The following is a 21,527-nucleotide window of genomic DNA, read 5'->3' as shown; positions in this document are numbered from 1 at the left end:
AGATTCAGAACATGGTTTGTGGGAACATGGTGGGAAAAGAGAGCTTTGTGCAGAGGAAAAGAGTGCAAGACCTAGGTTTACCACCTAACTACCAGTCTGGAGCAACCCTTGAATCTGAGACTCTGTCCAAATTTCTGCTCCTCGTTAGTGGCCTACAGATTATAAGATACACTTCTTGTTATGCACATGGCCTTGAAGCATTACTAAACTGCACTTTTGTCCTTACAGTCTGCTACAGACCATCAAAAGAGCATTTCAAAGTTGTGTGGAATCACCTTCTCTCTGAAGCAATTCTCTATCTATTTGAGACCAATCTACCTCATCAGAATTACAAACTGCCAGGAAAAAGGTCTGTCCAGCATTTGGTAAAACGAATCCTGTCTGAGAAGAAAAGATCAAGCATATATCGTAATGGAAAAGAGATAATGACTACAAAGGCATCTTTCAGAAAGCCAGAGCCCATGTCCAGATGATGACCAGAGCATTTAAAGAAGCATGCAGAAATGAGCAGCCACAGCAGAGAAGCTACATGATCACATCAGTATTCACAAAGGAAAAAAATCTAGATTTTTTTATGCCAGAAAGGGTTTATATGGAGAGTAGGGTAATCTGAAACTGAAACTGACAGTTGAAGAGACTAGAAATCAAAAGTCCAGTCTTGGGTATCCTCATACAGGACTTATTTGCTAAAATGCTGCAGAGGAGTTCTGGAACAGTGCCCAGACTTACACTAATATCATTGTTGTCATTTATAGAAAGGCACAAAAGTAATAGTCTGGCAAAGAACAACAGTGTGAACAAGCCAACAGTGCCTTTATGGATGCAAATGTGAGTGATATCTGAGTGTAATTGGCTTTACAGTCATCTAAAAATTGTCTTAGGTGCATGCATGCAAGGTAGGTGTCTCCTCAGGACCTCTTACAGTTATTTTTCTTTTTAGACAGATCTCATTAGGCATGATGAAGTCAGTATTTTTTAATGTTTCTTTAAGACCTTAAAGAAGCTCCTCTAAAGGTGCTGTACATATGTAGATGTCAGGAATACAATTACATTCTTGATAAATTTATAATGGACAGAGACTTGCTTTAGCTATGACTGCAGCGTAGGTCCTAATGATGTAACGTATCTCAGAATTATGATCTTTCCAAAGAGGTTTTTTAAAGCTTTGATATTTAGGGGGTTTTGTTTTGTTTTTCCATGTCGTTCTCTCAGCAGAAGCATTATTTGGTCACAGGAAAGTAACACCATTTTCCAAATTCAAATTTTATAGGTCTGAAAAATTTCTTCTTTTTGTGCTGAAAATACAGATGGGTTGACAATTACTTCAAATCACAGAATTATACAATCATAGAATGGTTTGATTTAAAAGGGACCTTAAAGATCACCTAGTTCTGACCCCCCATGCTATGAGCAGGAACACCTCCTACTAGATCACACTGCTCAAAGCACCATCAAGCCTGGCCCTGAACACCTCTGGCAATGGGGCATTCATAGCCTCTCTGAGTAATCTGCTCTTGTGCCTCTTTACATTCACAGTGAAGAATTTCTTAGTAATGTCTAATCTAAATCTATTCTCTTCTAGTTTAAAACCAGTACACTTTGTTCTATGACTATACTCCCCGATAAAGAGTCATTCTACAGCTTTCTTGAAGGCCCCTGATAGTTATGCAATGGCTCTTATAAGTGCTCTCCAGAACCCTCTCCAAACTGAACAACCCCAGCTCCCTCCACCTTTCTTCGTAAAAGAGATGCCCCAGCCCTCTGTTCATTTTCCTGATTCTCTAGATTCACTTCAACAGGTCCATGTCCTTACACTGGGGGCCTCAGAGCCAAATGCAGGAACCTAGGAGGGGATCTCACAAGAGTGGACTTAAAGAGAAGTACCTTCTTTGACTCGCTGGCCACACTTCTTTAATACACCCAGGGACAGAGATGGCTTTCTGGGCTTCAAGTGCACACTGGCAGCTCATGTTTAGCTTTTCATCCACCAACCCCCCCAAGTCTTTCTCCACAGGGCTGCTCTCTATTCAGTCATTACTCAGTCTGTTTTTGTGCTTAGGATTGCCCTGACTGATGTGCAGTACCAGTACTAGGCCTTCCTGGACTTCCTGAGGTTTGTCATCTACAAACTTGCTGAGTGTGTCCAGCACCCCACTGTTCATGTTGAGGACAAAGATGATAAATATTGCTGGTAGTACTATCACCAAAGTATCATGACTTGTCACTGGTGGACACAGATTGTTGACCACAATACAACCATTGAGCCAATTCCTTATCCACTCAGTAAGTAGTCCATCCATCAAATGCTCTGAACAATTCCAGCTAGATGACGTCAGCAGCTCTTCCCTTACCCACCAATGCAATAACTCCATCAAGAGAATGAGAAGCACTGACTGAAATAATCTAAAAACATCAAATAGAATTGAATATCTAATCATGAGCACACCTGTCTCAAGTGACAGAGCTTAATAACCAAGTTTATGACAAGGAAATCAGTTTCTGACAGTGATATCAATAAGCAAAATATTTGAGTTTGGTCTATCCACCACGATATTGGAACTTTTTCTGCTCCTGAATGGTTGATGAACACTGTATATTTGTTATGTGTTATTCAGAAGAGAGGGCTGTGAAAATGAATGAAGAACACAGCCTGGATTTTACAGAGTTTGGGGGGAGGCATGAACTATAGTTCCCTGTGTAAAATTTGTAACCACAAGCCTTGATAGTATTTTCAAATTCTATTGAACTTGACATGAGATAGGAACTATATATTTTGAAAGGTTATTAAACTTTGCTGAAGGTTCTTTAAGTACTTGCTCCCTTAGTAGAACTGCCTCTTATAATAACAACATATGATAAGAGAAGAATAAATGTATTTTTTTTACTTTTCTTTTTGAACCTTAAGAAATTTTTTAATATTATTATTCCTTAACTGAAACAAACCAACATTTAAGAGTCTGCCTTTAGAAAGATACTATCGGGTCTTTTTAGGAACTCTGAAGCTTTTGGTCTTTAATCACTTTGTCCCTGTGTCATCCGTCCTATCTCCTAGAGCCTGTCAGCTCAGACAGGACTATATCCTGGGCTTTTCCAGTACAGTGAGGGAAGAGGCCAGAAGCAAAACAGTTTAAAAACCCTCCTGACATTCTTGATAATTCATTATATCCTTGCTATGCTTTTCTTTTTTTCCATAAAATTGCACAGATTTTATTGCAGAATCTGAGATAACTCAACTCTATAGTGTTACTGAATGTAACTGATCCTAAATTCAACTAGAATTTAGATTATGCAAAATTTTTCCTGTAAAATACCACAAGATGGTGGTATGGAAGTTAAAATCATTGTTGATATATGCCATGGAGTATTAGTATTTCTCATCAGACAAATTTTAACAGGGCCTGATCAACAGACTAACAGACACAAAAATAGTAAGAGGAGGAGAATGGCAGTGTCTGATTAAATTAACAGAAAAGTGGCAAATGACATGTCTTTCCAGTTGCTAATACTGGAAGCAGTACAAATTATTTTGGATATGATGTTTATAATTAAGCGATTCATTTATTTGTTTAATATATAGAGATAGTACTTGAGTGTGATGATTTAATTCATTTAAAGAAATTGAACTATTGCAACTCCATCATCAAGCTGTAGTTGGACTTAGTGACTGAACATCATATTCTTCCAAAGCAATAGTTTTTTGGCACTCTACATTGGTAGGCAAATATTGCTCTGAGAATAGGCTTGGACAGGCTCTTAAATTTCTATTTCTACTACAATGAGCTAAGCAGAATCTTGTGTATCTTGATATTTGTTTTTCCTCTCACTATCATGACAATTCACTGACACCAAGATTTTAAAAAGCCTTCACCAATTCAAGACACTTCCTTGTTTGATTACTTCACAAAGTACTGGACCTGAATGTAATTCCTCTGTTTTGTTATTAAACTATGTTGGACAAGGGTAATATCAGATGATAGCGCATAATCTAGTACATGAAAAAAAAAAAAAAAAAAGGAGACTGGCATAATGACTGGTTACCAACATAACAAATCAAGCTTGGGATAGCTTAGGTTAGATAATCAAAAATAAAAATCAAGGGACTTGATCCTTATGGGTACCTTCCAACACGGGATATTCTATGATTCTATCACAGAATTTTGGTTTTTATTGTTTGTTTCAAAAATGATTCTCAATCATTTACAGACAACAACTTTTTCTCTCTAAAATCAGTGCTGCCACTTTTAAAAGAGAGAGAGAAAGAGAGAGAGAGAGAGAGAGAGAAAGAGAGAGAGGCAGCAGTGGGGAGTACAGGGCCCACTGCTCCACCAGTTTGCTCATAGATTCATTTCAGTTGGAAGGAACTCTTAAAGGTCCAACTCCCCTGCATTGAAGAGAGACATCTATAGCTAGATCAGGTTGCTGAGAGACTGTTCCAGCCTGACCTTGCTCAGTGATCAAGTCACTTTAAGCACCACTTTGCCCCAGCATCCCATCAGCTACAATGCAGATCATAAAAGTGGTCCTTCATGTAAAGCTTTTGAAGACCTGGTGACCAAAAGTGCTGATAGCAATCAGATAAATAATCAGATAAATGTAATTTATGGTCTCTAATGACTATTCATAACTCACAGCTTGAGAACTAATGATCTGCTAATTTGTGATAAAGGTGCAAGACATGCTACTTCCTAATATGTATTTTGGCATTCATTTTTTCTTCATAGCACATTTTAAAGAGCACTAGAGGAGGTGTACAAGAGAAGCAACAGAAGCTCAATTAATACATCATTCAATTGAATCACTTTCAGTGCTGACACTCCTGCACAAATCATATTAAGTTTTGGCTAGAATAAGAATGGCAGCAGCCTCATTTCTATGTAGTCTTTACAGTGAATCCATAAACATTCCTGGGTTCACACCGAATCCTTTAGTAGAACCAGACATGAATCGTGATTGATGAGTGGTGTCCCCCAGGGGTCAGCACTGGGTCTGATACTCTTTAATATCTTCATCAATGACATTGACAGTGGGATCTAGTGCACCCTCATCAGGTTTGCTGATGACACCAAGCTGTGGGGTGAGGTCAGCACACCAGAGGGACAGGATATCATCCAGCGGGACCTGGACAGGCATGAGCAGTGGGCCCAGGTAAACCTCATGAGGTTCAACAAATCCAAATGCAAGATCTTGCACCTGGGTCAAGGCAACCCCCATTACCAGTACAAGCTGGAGGACAAAAGGATTAAGTGCAGCTCTGCTGAAAAACACCTCAGGTACTGGTGAATGGGCAGCTGATGGATAGCTATGGAGTATAAATAAGCACGAAAGAGGTTGTCAGATGGGGCTGTAAAATCTCTGCCCTTGGAGATTTTCATGACCTAACTGGAAAAAATCTTAAGCAATTTAGTCTGAATGTAGTGTTTAACCTGCTTTGAGCAGAAAAAAATCCCTCCTGGTATTCCTTCTAGCCTGGAATGGGAAGATAAAACATATTTGCAAAAGTGTTCATGTTTCACTAAAAAGCTAGGTTTTAACTTCATCTTCTTTTCCAGAGGCTGTTCTAAACTCACAAAGGTTTCCTCAAATGCTGCTTGAGTACACGTTTTCAATCCATCAACTACATATTAAAAATGTACATTTTCTCATACATTTATCAGACCCCACCTACGCAGTTATTTGGTTGAGTACAGAACAGCATGTCCAATAAATATCAAAAAGGTTCTCTTTGGACAAACGAAAATAGTTTCACATTGTTAAGCCATTTGCCTTCATTCACTAATTTCTATTTTTGATACGATATTTCATTAGAAGATAATTACACGGAAAACCAGAAAGCCTGGAAACATTCCAGTGGTTGCATCAGACATAGACTTACCTCTGCTCTTGAGAATGATTTTATTAACTTTCTAGCCTTTTCTATGTATTTTATTTATTTAGTGGGGGGAGAGGAAGGCTTTTAACATGAGCAAATATAGTATTCAGAAAGAAAGCATAGCTCTCTCCATTTAAAGACAAAACAAAAAAAAAACAAAAAAAAGTTTCTTCTCTGAGCAGACGGTAAATTTGCTGAGTGCTTTTTATTTTCTCTGTAAAAATTTGTTTTGATCTTATGTACTATTGTCACTCTGAATTTCTCCAGACTCAATTCCCATATCATTACAGGTAGGTAACAAGTTCAAGAGAATGTAAGAGAAAACCTGAAAATAGGAATATGTTTATTCTTTCCAGAGACTAGAAGTAAATGTTTTTTTACAAGTAACTGGCTTGTAGTCATAGCACACTGGTACATCAAACCAACTTTTCTTCCCTGGGCTGCACTACACCAATCTCTGAAAGCTGCCCAGATAATCTCTGGGAGGAAAACTGCAGCACACAGGCTTCAACTACACAGTAATTTCATAGTTCACAGAAATGACACTCCTGAACTCAGAATCTGCTCTCTACAACATCGAATTCAGGCTATTCCAAGCTAATAAACACCCCAGATCGTATCTATGATCACCAGATGGATCTAGCACATGAGCTCTCAAATCCTCAATCACCACATTTCATATGACTCAAGATTGGAAAGACATCAGAGTGTCTAAAAATATCTTATCAAGGAAATAACTGATCTTTCATAATGGATATAGCATTTAAGGTAGTTAATTTTGATTCCATTAGCACCAAGTTGCTCTGATTCCACAGGATACTTGATGTTAAGTCTGCAGTCATGTATAATAGGAGGGGAACAACGTAGCATTCTTACAGCAAGAAATCCAGCTAGAAATCCAGATCCATTTATCATAGTATGCAAAATATTTAATTGATAAATTGAAATTAAAGTGGTTTTGATTTCTGAGAATGGGACCATTTGAAGTCAAGTAATTAAAACAGAGAAGTGGAACAGTATATTGGAGCAGAGATCACCTGGACCGTACACACAGTTGAAGCTTCAGGACTGCAACTGCTGTAAGAACTCCATTTGGAGTCTGGGAGTGTGTTGCAGGACCCCACACAGTGTGAAATGTTAAGCTAGAATACAGCTCTCCAGAACAGAACAAAGACAATCTTCATAAATATGAAAAAAAGCAATGCTATTCCCTCTTGGTACCAACCAGAAGAAAGAAGCACATGATAAGGAGATTACTCTGTGAGAACACTTTATCCTCACGTACAAACATGAAGGTTCATAGTCTAAGTAGTAGCATACGATTTTAAAGTCTTATTTAGAAAAAGCTTGGACAAAATCTAGCAGCTATAATCACTGTCTCAGATGCTAACTGCATCAGCAGAGAATCTACCAGTCTAATTGTATCTCCAAGCAACACAATAATTGATGCAGAAAGAAACACAAATATAAGAGGAGAGAAAGGAAAAAAGCTCTGCAGTACTGGAAGAAGTTTTTGAAACTCTAAAGAAAAGCTGGGTGAAAAAATTATTTTTCCACACAATCTCATAAATAAATGTTCCTACAGTTGACTTCAAGAGCCACTTGAAACCTCCACTTTTTTGAAAGAATGCCTAAAGATATTTCAATGGTGTCTCCTCCATTAAAAATAAAATACATTAACTTCTTAAATACTGTATTTAATTAACTGACTTTCCAGAAGTAATGCCTCCAAAACCACAGTTAAATAACTTATGTTTAACCAGGAACAATTAAACAATAATTTACCTAGTTTTCCTCATAGTTACTGTTACTCAATAACGTCCACTATTGCTCAGAAGTTAAACAATAGATGAAGACACAATCTAGTAAGAAATCTCAGCTAAGAAGCAATGTCAGAGAAGGAAAACTGAGATTCATTCAGAGAAAAGAAAGGCTACAGAAGTATTCAACTGTGTCTAAAAGCTGTAAACCATAGCAAAAACCATGTAACTAACAATTGTGGAGGTAAATATAAAAGTGAGATATTACACACAAATTTCTTTTTCAAATGCACAATCCAACTAATCCTTTTCAACAAGATAAGTTCTTTCATGCAAACAAAATAAGATTATTTCAGTTTAAAAATTCTATCAAGATAACGAATTTTTTTAAGGAATGCTGTGTAATTCAGAAATGTTTGAAAGAAGAATTGCAAGAGATCTTTCACAACAAAAAAAGCTTGACAAAACTCCCCTGGGAAAACAAATCAAAACAACAACAACAACAAAACCACTTAAAAGTTAACAGTTTAGAAGTTAACCAGATGGCATACTAAAAACAAGCACTTAACTTTTATCTTCATGTGAGAGGGATATGACAATTATCAAGAACTATCTGGAGGTAAAAATTTCTGTCTCCTGCAGCAGAATCCTGAATGCTTTACTTTATTCTGCAAAACTTTACTTTCCTTGAATATTCCATCTGCAGGTATGCCAAATTTGTAACCTGTAACAAGGATTTCAATAATTTTTTTTCTGCAGGCTTCATAAAATACATACTCTTGAACTCTCACCTATGAACCAGTGGTGAACTTCAGTGCATTATCAGTGGTCCTATAGGAGCAGGCAAAATTTATATATCTGCTCTCCTTGTTTGCAACATGCAAGTTTTGTTGTTTGCTTTTATGATTATCTCTTTGTTTTATTTGAGGTTTTTGTTGTTGTTTGTTTGTTTGTTTAATAGAAATCTATTCTATTATATATATATAATACTTTATATATATAATATATATATATATTACTGCAGTAATATATACTACTGCAAAAGGAAAAGATAAAGATGAAGTCCATAAGACTTTACTAAAGAGACCACTGTAAAAAAACATAAACCTCAGAACAGCTATTTCAGAAAGAAAACTTCTGAAAAATAGCAGGTTTTTTATGAGATTGAAAACAAATATATACAGAATAGTCAAAAACATTACAATCCGTATCATACAGAACAGACAGGAAAAACATCAGACTGGTAGAGTGGGTCATTAATTAAATACATATAAGCATAAATGGATGGAAACATGCCAAATGAAAGACATAATAGAATCATCATAAAACATAATGATGTATCTTATCATACTTTAATGATTTATCTGGAATAGGCTGCGTGGTAAATTTACACATTACATTTTCTTATATTAGTTTGCCTTGTCTGAAATCTTAATTTCTCCAGACCATAACTGTCATACTGATTGCATAAATTTGACTTATAAAAGTATTCACTGAGATATTAAGAAAGAAACAAAAAACTACAGATAAACAACTTTATGAAAAAAAAATGTCTACAGTCAAGCATTAAAATTAAAAAAAGATTTAACATCTTCCAAATGCCTACAACACAACACAGCAAGTAATAAAATCAGTCTCAGCTCTTGTCTAATTCTTGATTTGAGAAAAATGCATATGCAACATCAAAGGACAGCAACACCTTTACTTTTTCCCCTTTAGTCTTTCTCCTAGGATTCCCAAACCTGTCTTAGCCAACTGCACTGACTGGATTTATAAACTACTATATGATCTGTGAAATACAGACATGAAGAGGTACTCCTTTCTCTTGCTCCCACGCGATTGTTCATCATGGAATAAGTAAACATTAGATATGCCAGAAAAAGAAAAAGACCAATCTCTAATTTAACAATTAGCTCCTTCCTCATGTAAAATGTGTTTTATTCCTTTCTCTTCTGAACGCTTACTCCTTTTTTTTCGGTTTTGAGAAAGCTAGTGAATACTTCTCATTAATAAAAGTAATCTAAATTTTCAATAGTCTATTACAAGGTTTTCTTCTGATTTAGAGCAAATGCTTCCCATAATTTCCTGTTCATCTGAAATATTGATTCCTCAGGATTTGACTTCTCTCTGCTTTTGACAAATATTGTCAGTTGTCAAATTGTCAAATCTTGCAGCTGAGGGAACTGGGATTGTTTAGGCTGGGGAGAACGAGGTTCAGTGGAGACCTTACTGCACTCTACAACTCCCTCAATGGACACTGGCAAGTTGGGGGTCAGCATCTTCTGCCAGGTAACTAGTGATAGGACAAGAGGGAACAGCCTCAAGTTGCACTAAGGGAGGTTCAGATTGGATATTAGGACGAACTTCTTCTCCAAAAGAGTGGTGAGGCAATGAAAAAAGCTGCCTAGGGAGGTGGTGGAGTCACCATCCTTGAAGGAGTTTAAGGAACAGGTAGATGTAATACTTGGGGGCATGGTTTAGTAGGCAATATTGGAAGTAGGTAGACAGTTGCACTAGATGATCTTAGAGGTCTTTTCCAACCTTAATGATTCTATGATTCTATGAAAGACACAATGCTGTAACTTAGAGGAGAAAAGCACGTATCATGGTGGATCAAAAAATATTTTACAAAAAGAACTCTTCCATATAGGAACACACTATGGCAATTATTTTGTCTTGTCAGTTATTTCTAATTTTGCCTCCAAAACTTTATGACTGAATATATGTATAAAATAATTCAGTGGTATGACATTTCAGCCTAGGCATTCAGTGACTAATTCTTCCTCTCTGACATCATTAGTATGTATGATCTTCCAATAAATTGGCATCTAGTCCAGTATGCATAAAATAAGCGAGCCTTTCAGTTTTGTTGAAATTAATTCATATTAACAGTATGTGGTCATTACTGGAATAAAGGGACTAACTTTCCTTTCCAGAACTAAGTGAATAAGTATTGAATATTCACAGGTTTCTGTTTTGTTACTGTTGCTGTTTTTTAATAAATATGGATGATCTGAGATTACTAGTGTTTTTCACACTGAATTGCAGAATGCTACAAAATCTTGAGTTAAGTTTCACTCATCACAATCTGGCTTCTACCAATAGAGACCCCAAAAATCACGTATTAAAAATATTAACAGAAGAATCATAGGTCCATCAAAGTCCAAGTTTCTATAAATTTTGATGTAAATTTGGCTGAGAATAAAAACATAGGATTTGAGATGCTTTTATTTTTTATTTAAATGTTCTTTGATTTAATACACTTCAGCTCAGAAAATAAAAATTCCTGCTTAGGAACTGTATCATCTGTCCAATGAAGTTAAAAGACAGGAAGGCAGACACCAATGCTGAGGATTTGTTGACTGCAGTGTACATACCACCTTTCATCATTCCCACTTCATAGCATTTTCTTAGTCGGCAGGCCTGGCAACTCTTTCTTCTGTTCTTGTCAATAGTACACTGGTTAGTGGCAGGACACATGTAGTCATTGTGCCCTGTAAAACCAGAGGGAAAATAAGGACACGGTTACACATGATCTTAAACAACAGGCATTACAAATTGCCTATAATATTTTATCTTATGCTTCACTGAGTAGTTAGAACAGCACCTAACATCGCAGGCAAAGGGTAGTTTTACTATCATTATCTATCAAAAAGATGTAAATAATGCTAAAAATTCACAGCACACTCACATGTATACACAAGTTCTTCAAAATATTAAAAATATTTTCATAAAAATGAAAACATCTATAGAATAATTTTTAAAAATTAATCAAAGCAGCCACAAAAGGGAACGGATAAATATGAATAAGTCCCTTGAATTTCTTCCTTGTTCTTAGTTTGAGAAATGTCATGCGATCTGTGTGTTTGTTGTGATGCTTAAGCATCAAACGATTATAGGTTTACAGAATGAAAAAGGCCTATTCACAGAGCTTTTTTAGACATTTACCACAATTTGGGGCAGTTTAGAAATGAAAAACAACATAAAATAGAAACAAAAAATATTAATTTAATTGTACATCAGGGATAAATTAATCCCTAACTGTTTGTGTACTGATACATGCAAAAACACTTTTCTCATGACAAATCCTTCTATTACCATCTGGTGCAACTAAGTTTGACACCAGCACCTTGTCTTTCAGAACTCCATTTCCTCCTTTATTATCCTCTGTGCCTCAATTTTTCTACAACAGTTTTCAGCATGTCACTATTTGTAAATGCCAACAAACTCTCTCCCTTCTTTTTTCCCTTAAAAATAAGTATCAAATATATTTTCAAGCCTGCTATTAAATTATTTTCCAGCCATAGACAAAGTTCAGCAAGGATAAAAAGACTATCCAAAATGACCTTATTAGTGCTTGGTATTCATCTAAATGCAACTAAGGTACAGCACAAAACGAAACAATTTTACTGCAGAACAGTTTGTTCTTTCTTTCAGGTCAAGGGATCAGCTTAAGGTAGAGTAGGGTGGATGTTTGACAGAGGCCTTGGTCTCATCATATCATCTATCCTTGACTACAAATTAGAAAATAGGGTAAAAATGACTATTGGATTACACCAGGAACATCTGTTCTCTAATGCTACAAAAATGGGATCCAATCAAAATAAGCAGCTGAATGGTAAACTTGTTGTTATAGAAAGCTGACTATATACTGTCTCAAACAGACAGAATTAGTATTTACTAATTGTACATGTGTATATATATTCTCCTGGACTGAGGTAAAGAGGGAGAACAGAAATGCAACTGAACCTCAGCATGAAAGAGCATTTTAATTTTCATTTCCTTGAGTATGATACAGGCTGTTCTATATCTACGTCAAGACATTTCACATGTAGGAAAAAAAATCAAGAAAGAAAGAAAGATAACAGCCTTAACCACATAAAAATACAATATCTACTGGAAAAAGGAGAAAAAAAACTTAAAGCTGTACTTCTTTGGAAATGCATGTTTATTAGGTCACACTTAACAGCAGCAAAAAAAGCTGTGGTACCTGTCCTCAACCAATTGCCTTATTTATAAACTGAGCTCTGAAACAAGGTGAGAGAAAGGCTAAAATCATTAATTAATATTTTACAAACAAATAAAAGCTTTGACTGGTTATCCAATTTCCATTCTAGTAAAGCTAAAATGTAAGTTCAGAAACTGAATATCTCCAGGCACTGAAATCATCTTGCAACACTCTGTAAGAAAAGCAGATAAATATTCCCACTTTGGTCAAAACCAAAAACGTACTGTAACACTTCTGCTGGACCAGCTGATCTTCATAAGGTTCAAGTCATCCTTTTTCGCAGTTCTTATGCAAGTGATAACCTTCTAATTTGATTTGAACCTATATTTCTTTTTTTCCAACTTCAAATTTTCAAAAATGGATTTTGGTTTGTAGAATAGCCCATAAAACAATCCCAACTGTAATCAAGCTACAGTCCTTAGTGAAATCAATACAATACCATAGCTAATGTCATTGCTTAGACATCATAGTAACTGTACATCTAGGAAGACAATACTGTATTTAATACTTTTCACATTTTTAAGTTTCATTTAACCAATGAGTCTTTCATTAGTTTGAACAATGTGGGGCGAAAAAAAAAAAGCAACTTGAAGAAAATATTAGATAACTAGAGCATACAGTAAAAATGATCATCAAATGAATCAGGAAAGAAGAAGAAGATAAGGAAGGCAGGCAGGGAGGAAGGAAGGAACCATTCTACCTTCCTCATGTTACCATCTGATTTCAAGTGCTCAGTCAGTGGAATCGGAGAAGAAAGTTTCCTCTGCAAGGAGCAGACAAGACTGGGATGGTGCAACATGAGAAAAGACAGAAGAATGTAACGAAGGAATAGGTAAAACCCAAAGATGATTTACAGTTCTAAGTAAAGTAATTTAATAAATCTGAGGCGTACTGTCTTTTAAGTTTTTCTACTTTCTCCTTTATCCTTAAAGCTCATCTCTTGGCAACGCAGATTCTGAGCAATCCAGCTTATTAGAAGTAATTCCTCACTGACTGGAGTCATTAATAGGACAGTGGGACACAACAGGTGTCCAGCTGCCCTACACTTTCTTTTAATGGTACTCAAAGAATAATGCAGGCTACAGGAGAAACTAATTAGACTATTAAAATCATTGGTATCATAGGAATACAGAAATGAAGAAATGTCTTCAGTGATCACTGATACTTTTTAAGGTAAGCACTTGGACTTCCTCCTCTTATTGGTTTGTTGCTTTTCTAAAAATAAATTATCAGATACCCTGCACAAGATTAAAGGCAGAGAGTTTACTGTCTTACATACTGAATTACATAATTTAGGTGATTCAATTACCTTCTGTTACATATATTGCTCATCTTAATCTCCACATTTGTATGACTTGCACTGTCATCAGTTACAGAGGAAGACTTTAAGGGAAATGCTGGAAGAATAGTTTTTTTGTTTGTTTGTTTTGTTGGAGGAATTGGGTTTTTTTATATCTTGCACATTCTACATTTTGAAATAATAGCAAAATTAACGTTAAGTACTTTTACAACACTTTAATATATGCTAAGGTCTTTCTGGAATGGGCAAAAGATCTAGGTCCATATGATAACAACCAACGTTGTTGGAGCGAGGTTGAGGAAGTAAAATGTTAACAAGAAAATAATGGTTGAAATTAGGATGATTTTCAGCTTATCCTCACTTGGCCTGTCGTAATCATGGCTGTTTCTTGTTGGATATGTAGTCTGAGTCTTTCTTGTCACTATGAGTCAAACACCTAGTATTTATATTCAGAGACTCACACAACTCTAAGTGTTCTCATGACACATGCAGTGTATGCAACAGCCAAGCATGCTTGAATCAGAGTGGGAAGATGATTTATCTGTGAGGGTTTCAGTCAACAAAACACTTCATATTTCTCTAAAGTTAAGCATTACTACATTCAGCAGAACATTTAAGTATCTGCGTACTTGTATCTAGTAGTTCCAGCAAAGTGTATATGTTTAAAGCTCTGAAAGTAATGCTTCCTATTTATTTCCACGGAAACTATAACAGATACAAAGAGCACAGTAACACTATTTGATGGAGGAAATTCTCAATTAAAAAACACTACTTTTGAACACATTCAGCACCATTACCTATGCATTTTTGCCAGCAATGAGCAAGAGCCTGCACACTATGCTTGTAAACATCTACACCTGTGGAGGTACCCACTGCCACTGCCACCACTGCTGAAACACACTACCCACCACTTCACTGTGCCCACATCCACTGTTCGGACTCCATAAACATTCAGCAAATATCGATAAATGCCAATGGGTGCCATCTTTTCCACATGGAGGAATTCAATGACACATCTTTGCTTCATACAGACTTCTATGTCAGACACCATTTTGCCAGATTGCCCTTCTGCTGTCATCTGTCACAAGGTAACAAAACATAATGGAATACTGGCAGGAAGATTCAGCCTCTAGTGTTAAACCACCAACATCTGCCTCTACATTGTGGGCCAATATAATAAAATAGGAGGCATTACTTTCAGAGGAGCCTTCATGTATCATTGAATGAAAGAGAAAATAAATAGGTTTTCTTTTGCATGAGAAATTGGTTTAAAGTCAATGAAGAGATTTTGTCAGAGCACTGATGTTAAAGACTGTTATAGTATTTTAACAAAATTAATATTTTCATTTACAGGTAGTACTGTAAGTACACTACATCTCCTTGCAAACTGTACATTTAGTTACCAAGGATCCAAATATAAAGTAAGACTACCTAAACTTCTTCAGTAGGCCCATGAGAAAACATAATCTGAAGTTATGCCTGAAATAAAAATAGAGATATGTTAATTTTCTTGTGGCCAACAACTGTTGGATTTTAAAGTAGTTACAAGAGTAATTTACAGTTGTTTCTATTTCTTGGCCTCTTCATATTGTCTGTGGGAGTTTTCTCTAGAGGAATTTCTCCTCTTCCCATTTTAGCTCAAATAAGCTGAAGCTAAAAATACAAGAGATATCATTAAAAATCTACGGGAATAAGATAGCCATGGCTTGCCTATGACTCTCTTAGAAAATGCATTTTGTCTCTTAAGAGATCCTATTGAAATGGCTGTGAGTAAAACACTGTGGGAGTTTTTCCTTTAACATAGCAGTTGGTTTAATCATGCGCCAAGGATTTAAGACAATTGTGATTTTTCAGATAAGGAAACAGAAACTAGATGTCACATTCCTTGCCAGACTTTTTAGAGATTGGGATCTAGATTGGTGTATTTTTCTTATATGTCATGAGGGAAAAACATACATCCTATTTTATTATCTTGTCTAAAATTAAAAAAAGAAAGAAAGAAAGAAAGAAAGAAAGAAAGAAAGAAAGAAAGAAAGAAAGAAAGAAAGAAAGAAAGAAAGAAAGAAAGAAAGGAAGGAAGAAAGGAAGGAAGAAAGGAAGGAAGAAAGAAAGGAAGAAAGAAAGGAAGAAAGAAAGGAAGAAAGAAAGGAAGAAAGAAAGGAAGAAAGAAAGAAAGAAAAGGATTTGAGGTAGAATTACATGTTGCATTTAGGGTGATAATGCTGACATAGTGAAAACACCAGTTTCATTTTCATCTGCCGGAGTCGAAAATATTATTTTATATTTATATAAAGTTAGATTAGTACTTTACTTTTTATATTTTACTCTTTCTCAATGTATATGTTCATGAGTTACTGAATTGGTTAGATGGCAGCAGGTTTGTAATCCTGAAGCAATGTCTGTCCTCATTCTTTTTTTTTTTTCTTTTTCCTGTTAGCTGAATAGGTATGGAAAGGGTAAAGGGAAGATCAGTATCATGATAATTTGGCTTCAATTAACTACTTGTGTTTACAATTCTATACATATGTGAAGATTTCACTAGAAAATGAATACTGTGTGGGAGCTACATGACATAAAACAGATTATACAGAGTTTGACCTTTCCTCTTTTCTGATTCCTCAGTGGCTCTATGATCTTTCCTTCAGAGATGTGTGTTGAAGAAGGATCTCCCTATGGGCCACAAAGGAAATATGTTTTACAATCCAGGCCCTTTTCCATATTGTCATGTACAGAATTGCCTAGCTAGTTTAAAAACAGAAAATTATTCATCTTCTCAGCAGGTCTGGGTAGTTACTACGAGAACCCAAGCTCTAAATCCAAAGACCTTGTCCAAGGATAATTAAGCTGTGAATGTGAGTGTCTATGCTTAAAAAAAGGCACAACCTTCTGTTCTTTTCTGAAATCCATTAAGAGTGAGATCTAAAAATTACTGTGCATTTTTATTGGAGCACTTTAACTTAAAATTGTTATAACTTTTTATTTTACATTCAACATTTGTTCATATAGGGCTAATAAATGTAATGATACTACATTTTTCTTCACACATTTTTTCTTTTCCTGGTGTATAGAGCGAACTTCCTGTACTTCAGTTTGTGCCCATTGCCTATTGTCCTGGCACTGGGCACCAATGAATAAAGAATAGCTGTGTCCTCTTTGCACTATTCCCTCAGGTATTTATGTATATTGATGAGGTCTTCCCCTGAGAACTCCCCTCTTCTCTAGGCTAAAAAGTCCCAGCTCTCTCAGCCTTTTCTAATAAGAAAGATGCCACAGATCCTTATTCATCTTCATGCCTTATTGAACTGTCATGCTCATGTCTCTCTTGTACTGAAGAGCCTAGAACTGGACAAGTGGAGTAATGAGATTACAAAGCTAGAAAATAAAACTTGTAAGAAAAGGTTGAATAACCTGGATTTCTTTGAGTTAGGAGGTTCAATAAGGCCAACTGTGGGGTGCTACACTTGGGTCAGGGCAATCCTAGGTATTTATACAAACAGGAGAAAGATCTCCTTGGGAGCAGCCCTGCAGAGAAGGACTTGGGGGTCCTGGTCGATGAGAAGCTGGACATGAGCCAGCAGTGTGCGCTTGCAGCCCAGAAGGCCAACTGTCTTCTGAGCTGCATTAAAAAAGGGGTGGCCAGAAGGGAGAAAGAGGTGATTGTCCCCCTCTACTCAGCTCTTGTGAGACCCCATCAGGAGTACTGCGTCCATTATTAGGAAGAAGTTTTTCACACAGAGGGTGGTGACACACTGGAACAGGTTGCCCAAGGAGGTTGTGGATGCCCCATCCCTGGGGGCATTCAAGGCCAGGCTGGATGTGGCTCTGAGCAGCTTGATCTAGTCGTTAGCAACCCTGCACATAGCAGAGGGGTTGAAACTAGATGATCATTGTGGTCCTTTTCAACCCAGGCCATTCTATGATTCTATGATAATGTGTTTTTTAAAAGTGTAGTAACAGTCTTTGGTGATTTGTAAGCTGTTGCAGAGGAAAATACAACTTTTTTTCCTGTGGCACGATAGTCAGAAAAATAAGACATGAATTTAACCTGCGGGAAGGAAGATTCAGATTTCATAGTAGCTTTCAAAGATAAGGAGAGATAAATACTGGATCAATGTACAGGTTTTAAAGAAGCAGCTAAATAAACATGTAAGTAATCAGAAACAGTTGATCCTATCACAGGACAGAAAAATGGACTGGGGTTCAAGGTCCACTGCAGCCAAACGGTTTGCTTAGACCATAGAAAATAAGGAATTATCTTGGATGCAATCATCTTAAATCACTGCCATATCCACGCTGAATGCAATATTTAAAATTCATTGAAAGAGTACCACTTCAGTATAGATTGACTAGGAAAAAGGAAGTACTGACACTTGACTTTCAATATGCACGTTCCTGAAACAAGGAATCAACATCAACAGAATTCTGATATTCAAAATACACATTAGAGAGCAACAATCAGAGCATGTATTTAACTTGAGACTATAAACACAAAAATAAAGCAAAAGAAGTTTCAGATGAAGCTGGCTGATCGGAGGTCATTAGAACTATCAGTGATGGCTAAATCCTTCTGCTCTTTTCAAGTACACATTTTCTAGACTTCTAACTGCCACCTACCTCTCAATCTGGAACTGTGTGTTTTCCACCCTGAGATTAGATACTGGTGTGCAGACCTCTGTTTATTTACTGTGTTGCCTCTGCAAGTCTCACTTAGACTCATGTTCTGTAGTTTCGTTCTTTCTACTTGACAGCTCATAGAATCAACACACAAACAGTTTTACTGGGGGGTTTCTGTCTTCTTGGCTTCAGGGTCAGTACAGCATTTGTAGCTGTTATCAAACAGATTACAAAAATACCATAAAAACACAAAGAAATACCAGAAAATTAAAGGGAATGTTTCAAAAACCCTTCAAATAGGCAATCGTTCAAATGCTTCACTGCAGCATTACCTAACTGTCCACTTATTAGACGTGCTTTACAAATGCAAGTCTAGCCATCTCTGAAGAAAATATGCATGTCTTGCCACCACTCCTAGCACTAAAATTTGAACTACATACTTTCAAAAGAGAACAGCTCTGTCAAGATATTACTGTGAAATTAAAACAGTTGATAACACTCCATGTTCTCTGCCAAAACTCCTCCTTTATGTTCAGAAGACAAAACTGTTAACTGCAATCAAACCATAAGCCACACAACTAAAATACTTTCCAGCTTCAAGAATTCTATACTTCAAAGACCACTCTATCTCTGTGATTCAAGTCTGTGATTCAAGACAATCCTCTGGAACCCCTCATCATGGTTATTCATCCTCAGATGCCAACCTGCACTTGCCGGGCTGGTACTGCCTTGCATTACAAAGTAATTCTTAACTGAATATTTGTGAAATTTTGCAGTTTTGTCTGAGAATACTGCTGTAAAGAGGTGCACCTGAAATGCAGAGAAGGTGCACCTGAAAACAATTAGAAAGGCTTATGAAAGAGACAGGGAAATGGAAATTAGGAATTCTAAAGTACTTCGACAGTTCTGAGATCAAGATATCCTTCAATTTAATGAGTTACCTCACAATTTTCTTAATCACTTGTTCTCCCTCTGCAGGTCCTCAGACCAATAAACACAGGCATTTGTTGGATTCTGTTCAGAGATGTTAAGAGTAATTCCTTCCTGTTCCATACCCTTTGGTGGCTATATAAATAACAAGAGCATTAGAAGGAGGGGAAAAGAATGTGTGAGTCACAAGGGGATTTTTCATTTTTAAATGGCATTTGTAAGGCTAACGTTGAAATAGTTCATCCAATTCTGCTTTCTTGATTTTAAAGAGGTTATTATGGGGGAATCAGAAAAGGCCTAAAGACAAAGGAAGTTACTCAGCAAACAGAAAGATAGACTGTGAGCAACTCAAGAACTGAATCTCACTTAAGATATGATTATTTGACTGTAACAACTTAAGTTATAAGAACTTCCCATTGGGAAGAGATACTAGGTACTTTTGGACTGTTGTGTGGATATGTTGTAAAAACCAAAGTAATATAAATTAGAAAGAATTTTTTAGCAGATGAGAAGACAAATCACTAGAATTAGCAATCATTGTAAGAAAGCTCTTGAGTCCACAGATCAAGGCTAGGAATGTTATAAAAGATTTACTTCCATTAAGCTACTGGGATCTATAAACAAAGAGCATATAAAGTTTATACTGAGAAGACTTAATGAGCTACTAGCCCCCTGTCATCTGAAAATTAATAAATATTTTAATAGAGAAGTACAGTGTGCTGTGATGTGATGGCTTGTTACGCCTCTGGATTCAAGTCAATTGACCATCTACATTCCCAAAATAAACATATGCTGTTCAAAGAATAAAGTATTCTTATTTCCATCACCAAGCAACACACCAACCTTGGTATTGTATGATTTTTTTCCTCCCATAAAACTTTATACGTTAATAGCAGTCTGCACAATGCTTTCTCAAAACAAAGTCCCCAAATCTATTTTATGACGTAAGGAAGCAAAATGGCATTCACAATTTCAAGAGGAAACTGAGATTTTCACTTTCCATCTGCTGTTAAAACATAACTGAACAGTTACAGGTATTGAAAGACAATTACTATTTCAGGCTAGCTTTTAAGCATTAACTGTTTGACATAAAAGAAAGATAATTTAGTAGATAAATATCTGTACATGTGTGTATCACAACATATCTGTAGAGCCATTTCAAACTATCTGGATAAAAATGAAGCTACCCATCTCCAGTCCAATGTAGTCCATTGTATATGTGAGTTTTCTCAAAATTTTGGTGGTTAACTTACACAAAGAAATAATCCAAAGATAGATACCACTAAGGATAATATTAAATAGTGAGGAAAACAGATTACCCCATACAGTGCTTTCGTGTCTGTACTCACTCATTTTTTTCCTGTGGTTCTATTAAGAATCAAATGGAATATTTTTACTATAATGCATTAAGAACATCAATCCTTGCTATAGCAATTCAACTATGAAATCTCTGATGAAAAGCATAAAAATGACCAGTTATGTATACATCAATATATGTGTTGGGAAACACAGGATAGTAAAGCATAGAAGTGTCTTGCATGGTTCTCTTGCATTTAAAGACACACTACAAACAGCAATTGAAGTATTTGCTGAAAATGTTCTATATTTTTGTTTATACAAAAATGTCCTCTTTACCTCAATGTGGTTTAATCATATGATTCCAAGGAAATTTTTGTCCCTTTTTTTTAGGAATGCACATCATACATACAATACAGATGAAACAATATTTACCCTATGAAGTCTTCTATTCTTTAGCAGCATTTATGGCTAGATATCCAAACACAACTTCTTTAAAATTATTACCACCTGGCAAGGTAAATAGCAGGTTTTCTCATGTATGCTCAGTCTAAAAATTAGTCATTTCTTTAAACTGTATGCAAGTTCAGTGGAAACATGCAACTTCCAAAGCAGGTATCTCTTCCAAACCCAGTAGGAAATTCAAAAAATCCCTAAGTTTATCAAGACTGGGTATCTATGACTTTAAAATCTATTTTAAAAGCCTTTTAATCTCTCTATGGCCAAATGATAAGAGTTCTCTTACAAGTA

At 36.1% G+C, this 21,527-nt stretch overlaps 1 protein-coding gene across 1 annotated transcript in view; it reads right to left on the bottom strand.

The window, feature by feature from the left end:
* ESR1 (estrogen receptor 1) overlaps window positions 1–21,527 on the bottom strand; it is a 104,797-nt gene that overhangs the window by 53,555 nt on the left and 29,715 nt on the right. The window contains 1 exon segment of the mRNA NM_205183.2: window positions 11,007–11,123. Within this exon segment, the coding sequence (NP_990514.1) occupies window positions 11,007–11,123 (117 nt within the window).

Source organism: Gallus gallus, chromosome 3, assembly GCF_016699485.2.
Source record: "Gallus gallus isolate bGalGal1 chromosome 3, bGalGal1.mat.broiler.GRCg7b, whole genome shotgun sequence".
NCBI classification, from domain to species: domain Eukaryota; kingdom Metazoa; phylum Chordata; class Aves; order Galliformes; family Phasianidae; genus Gallus; species Gallus gallus.
The sequence above is the reverse complement of the archived record's forward strand: the minus strand, read 5'-3'. Positions and strand labels throughout refer to the sequence as shown.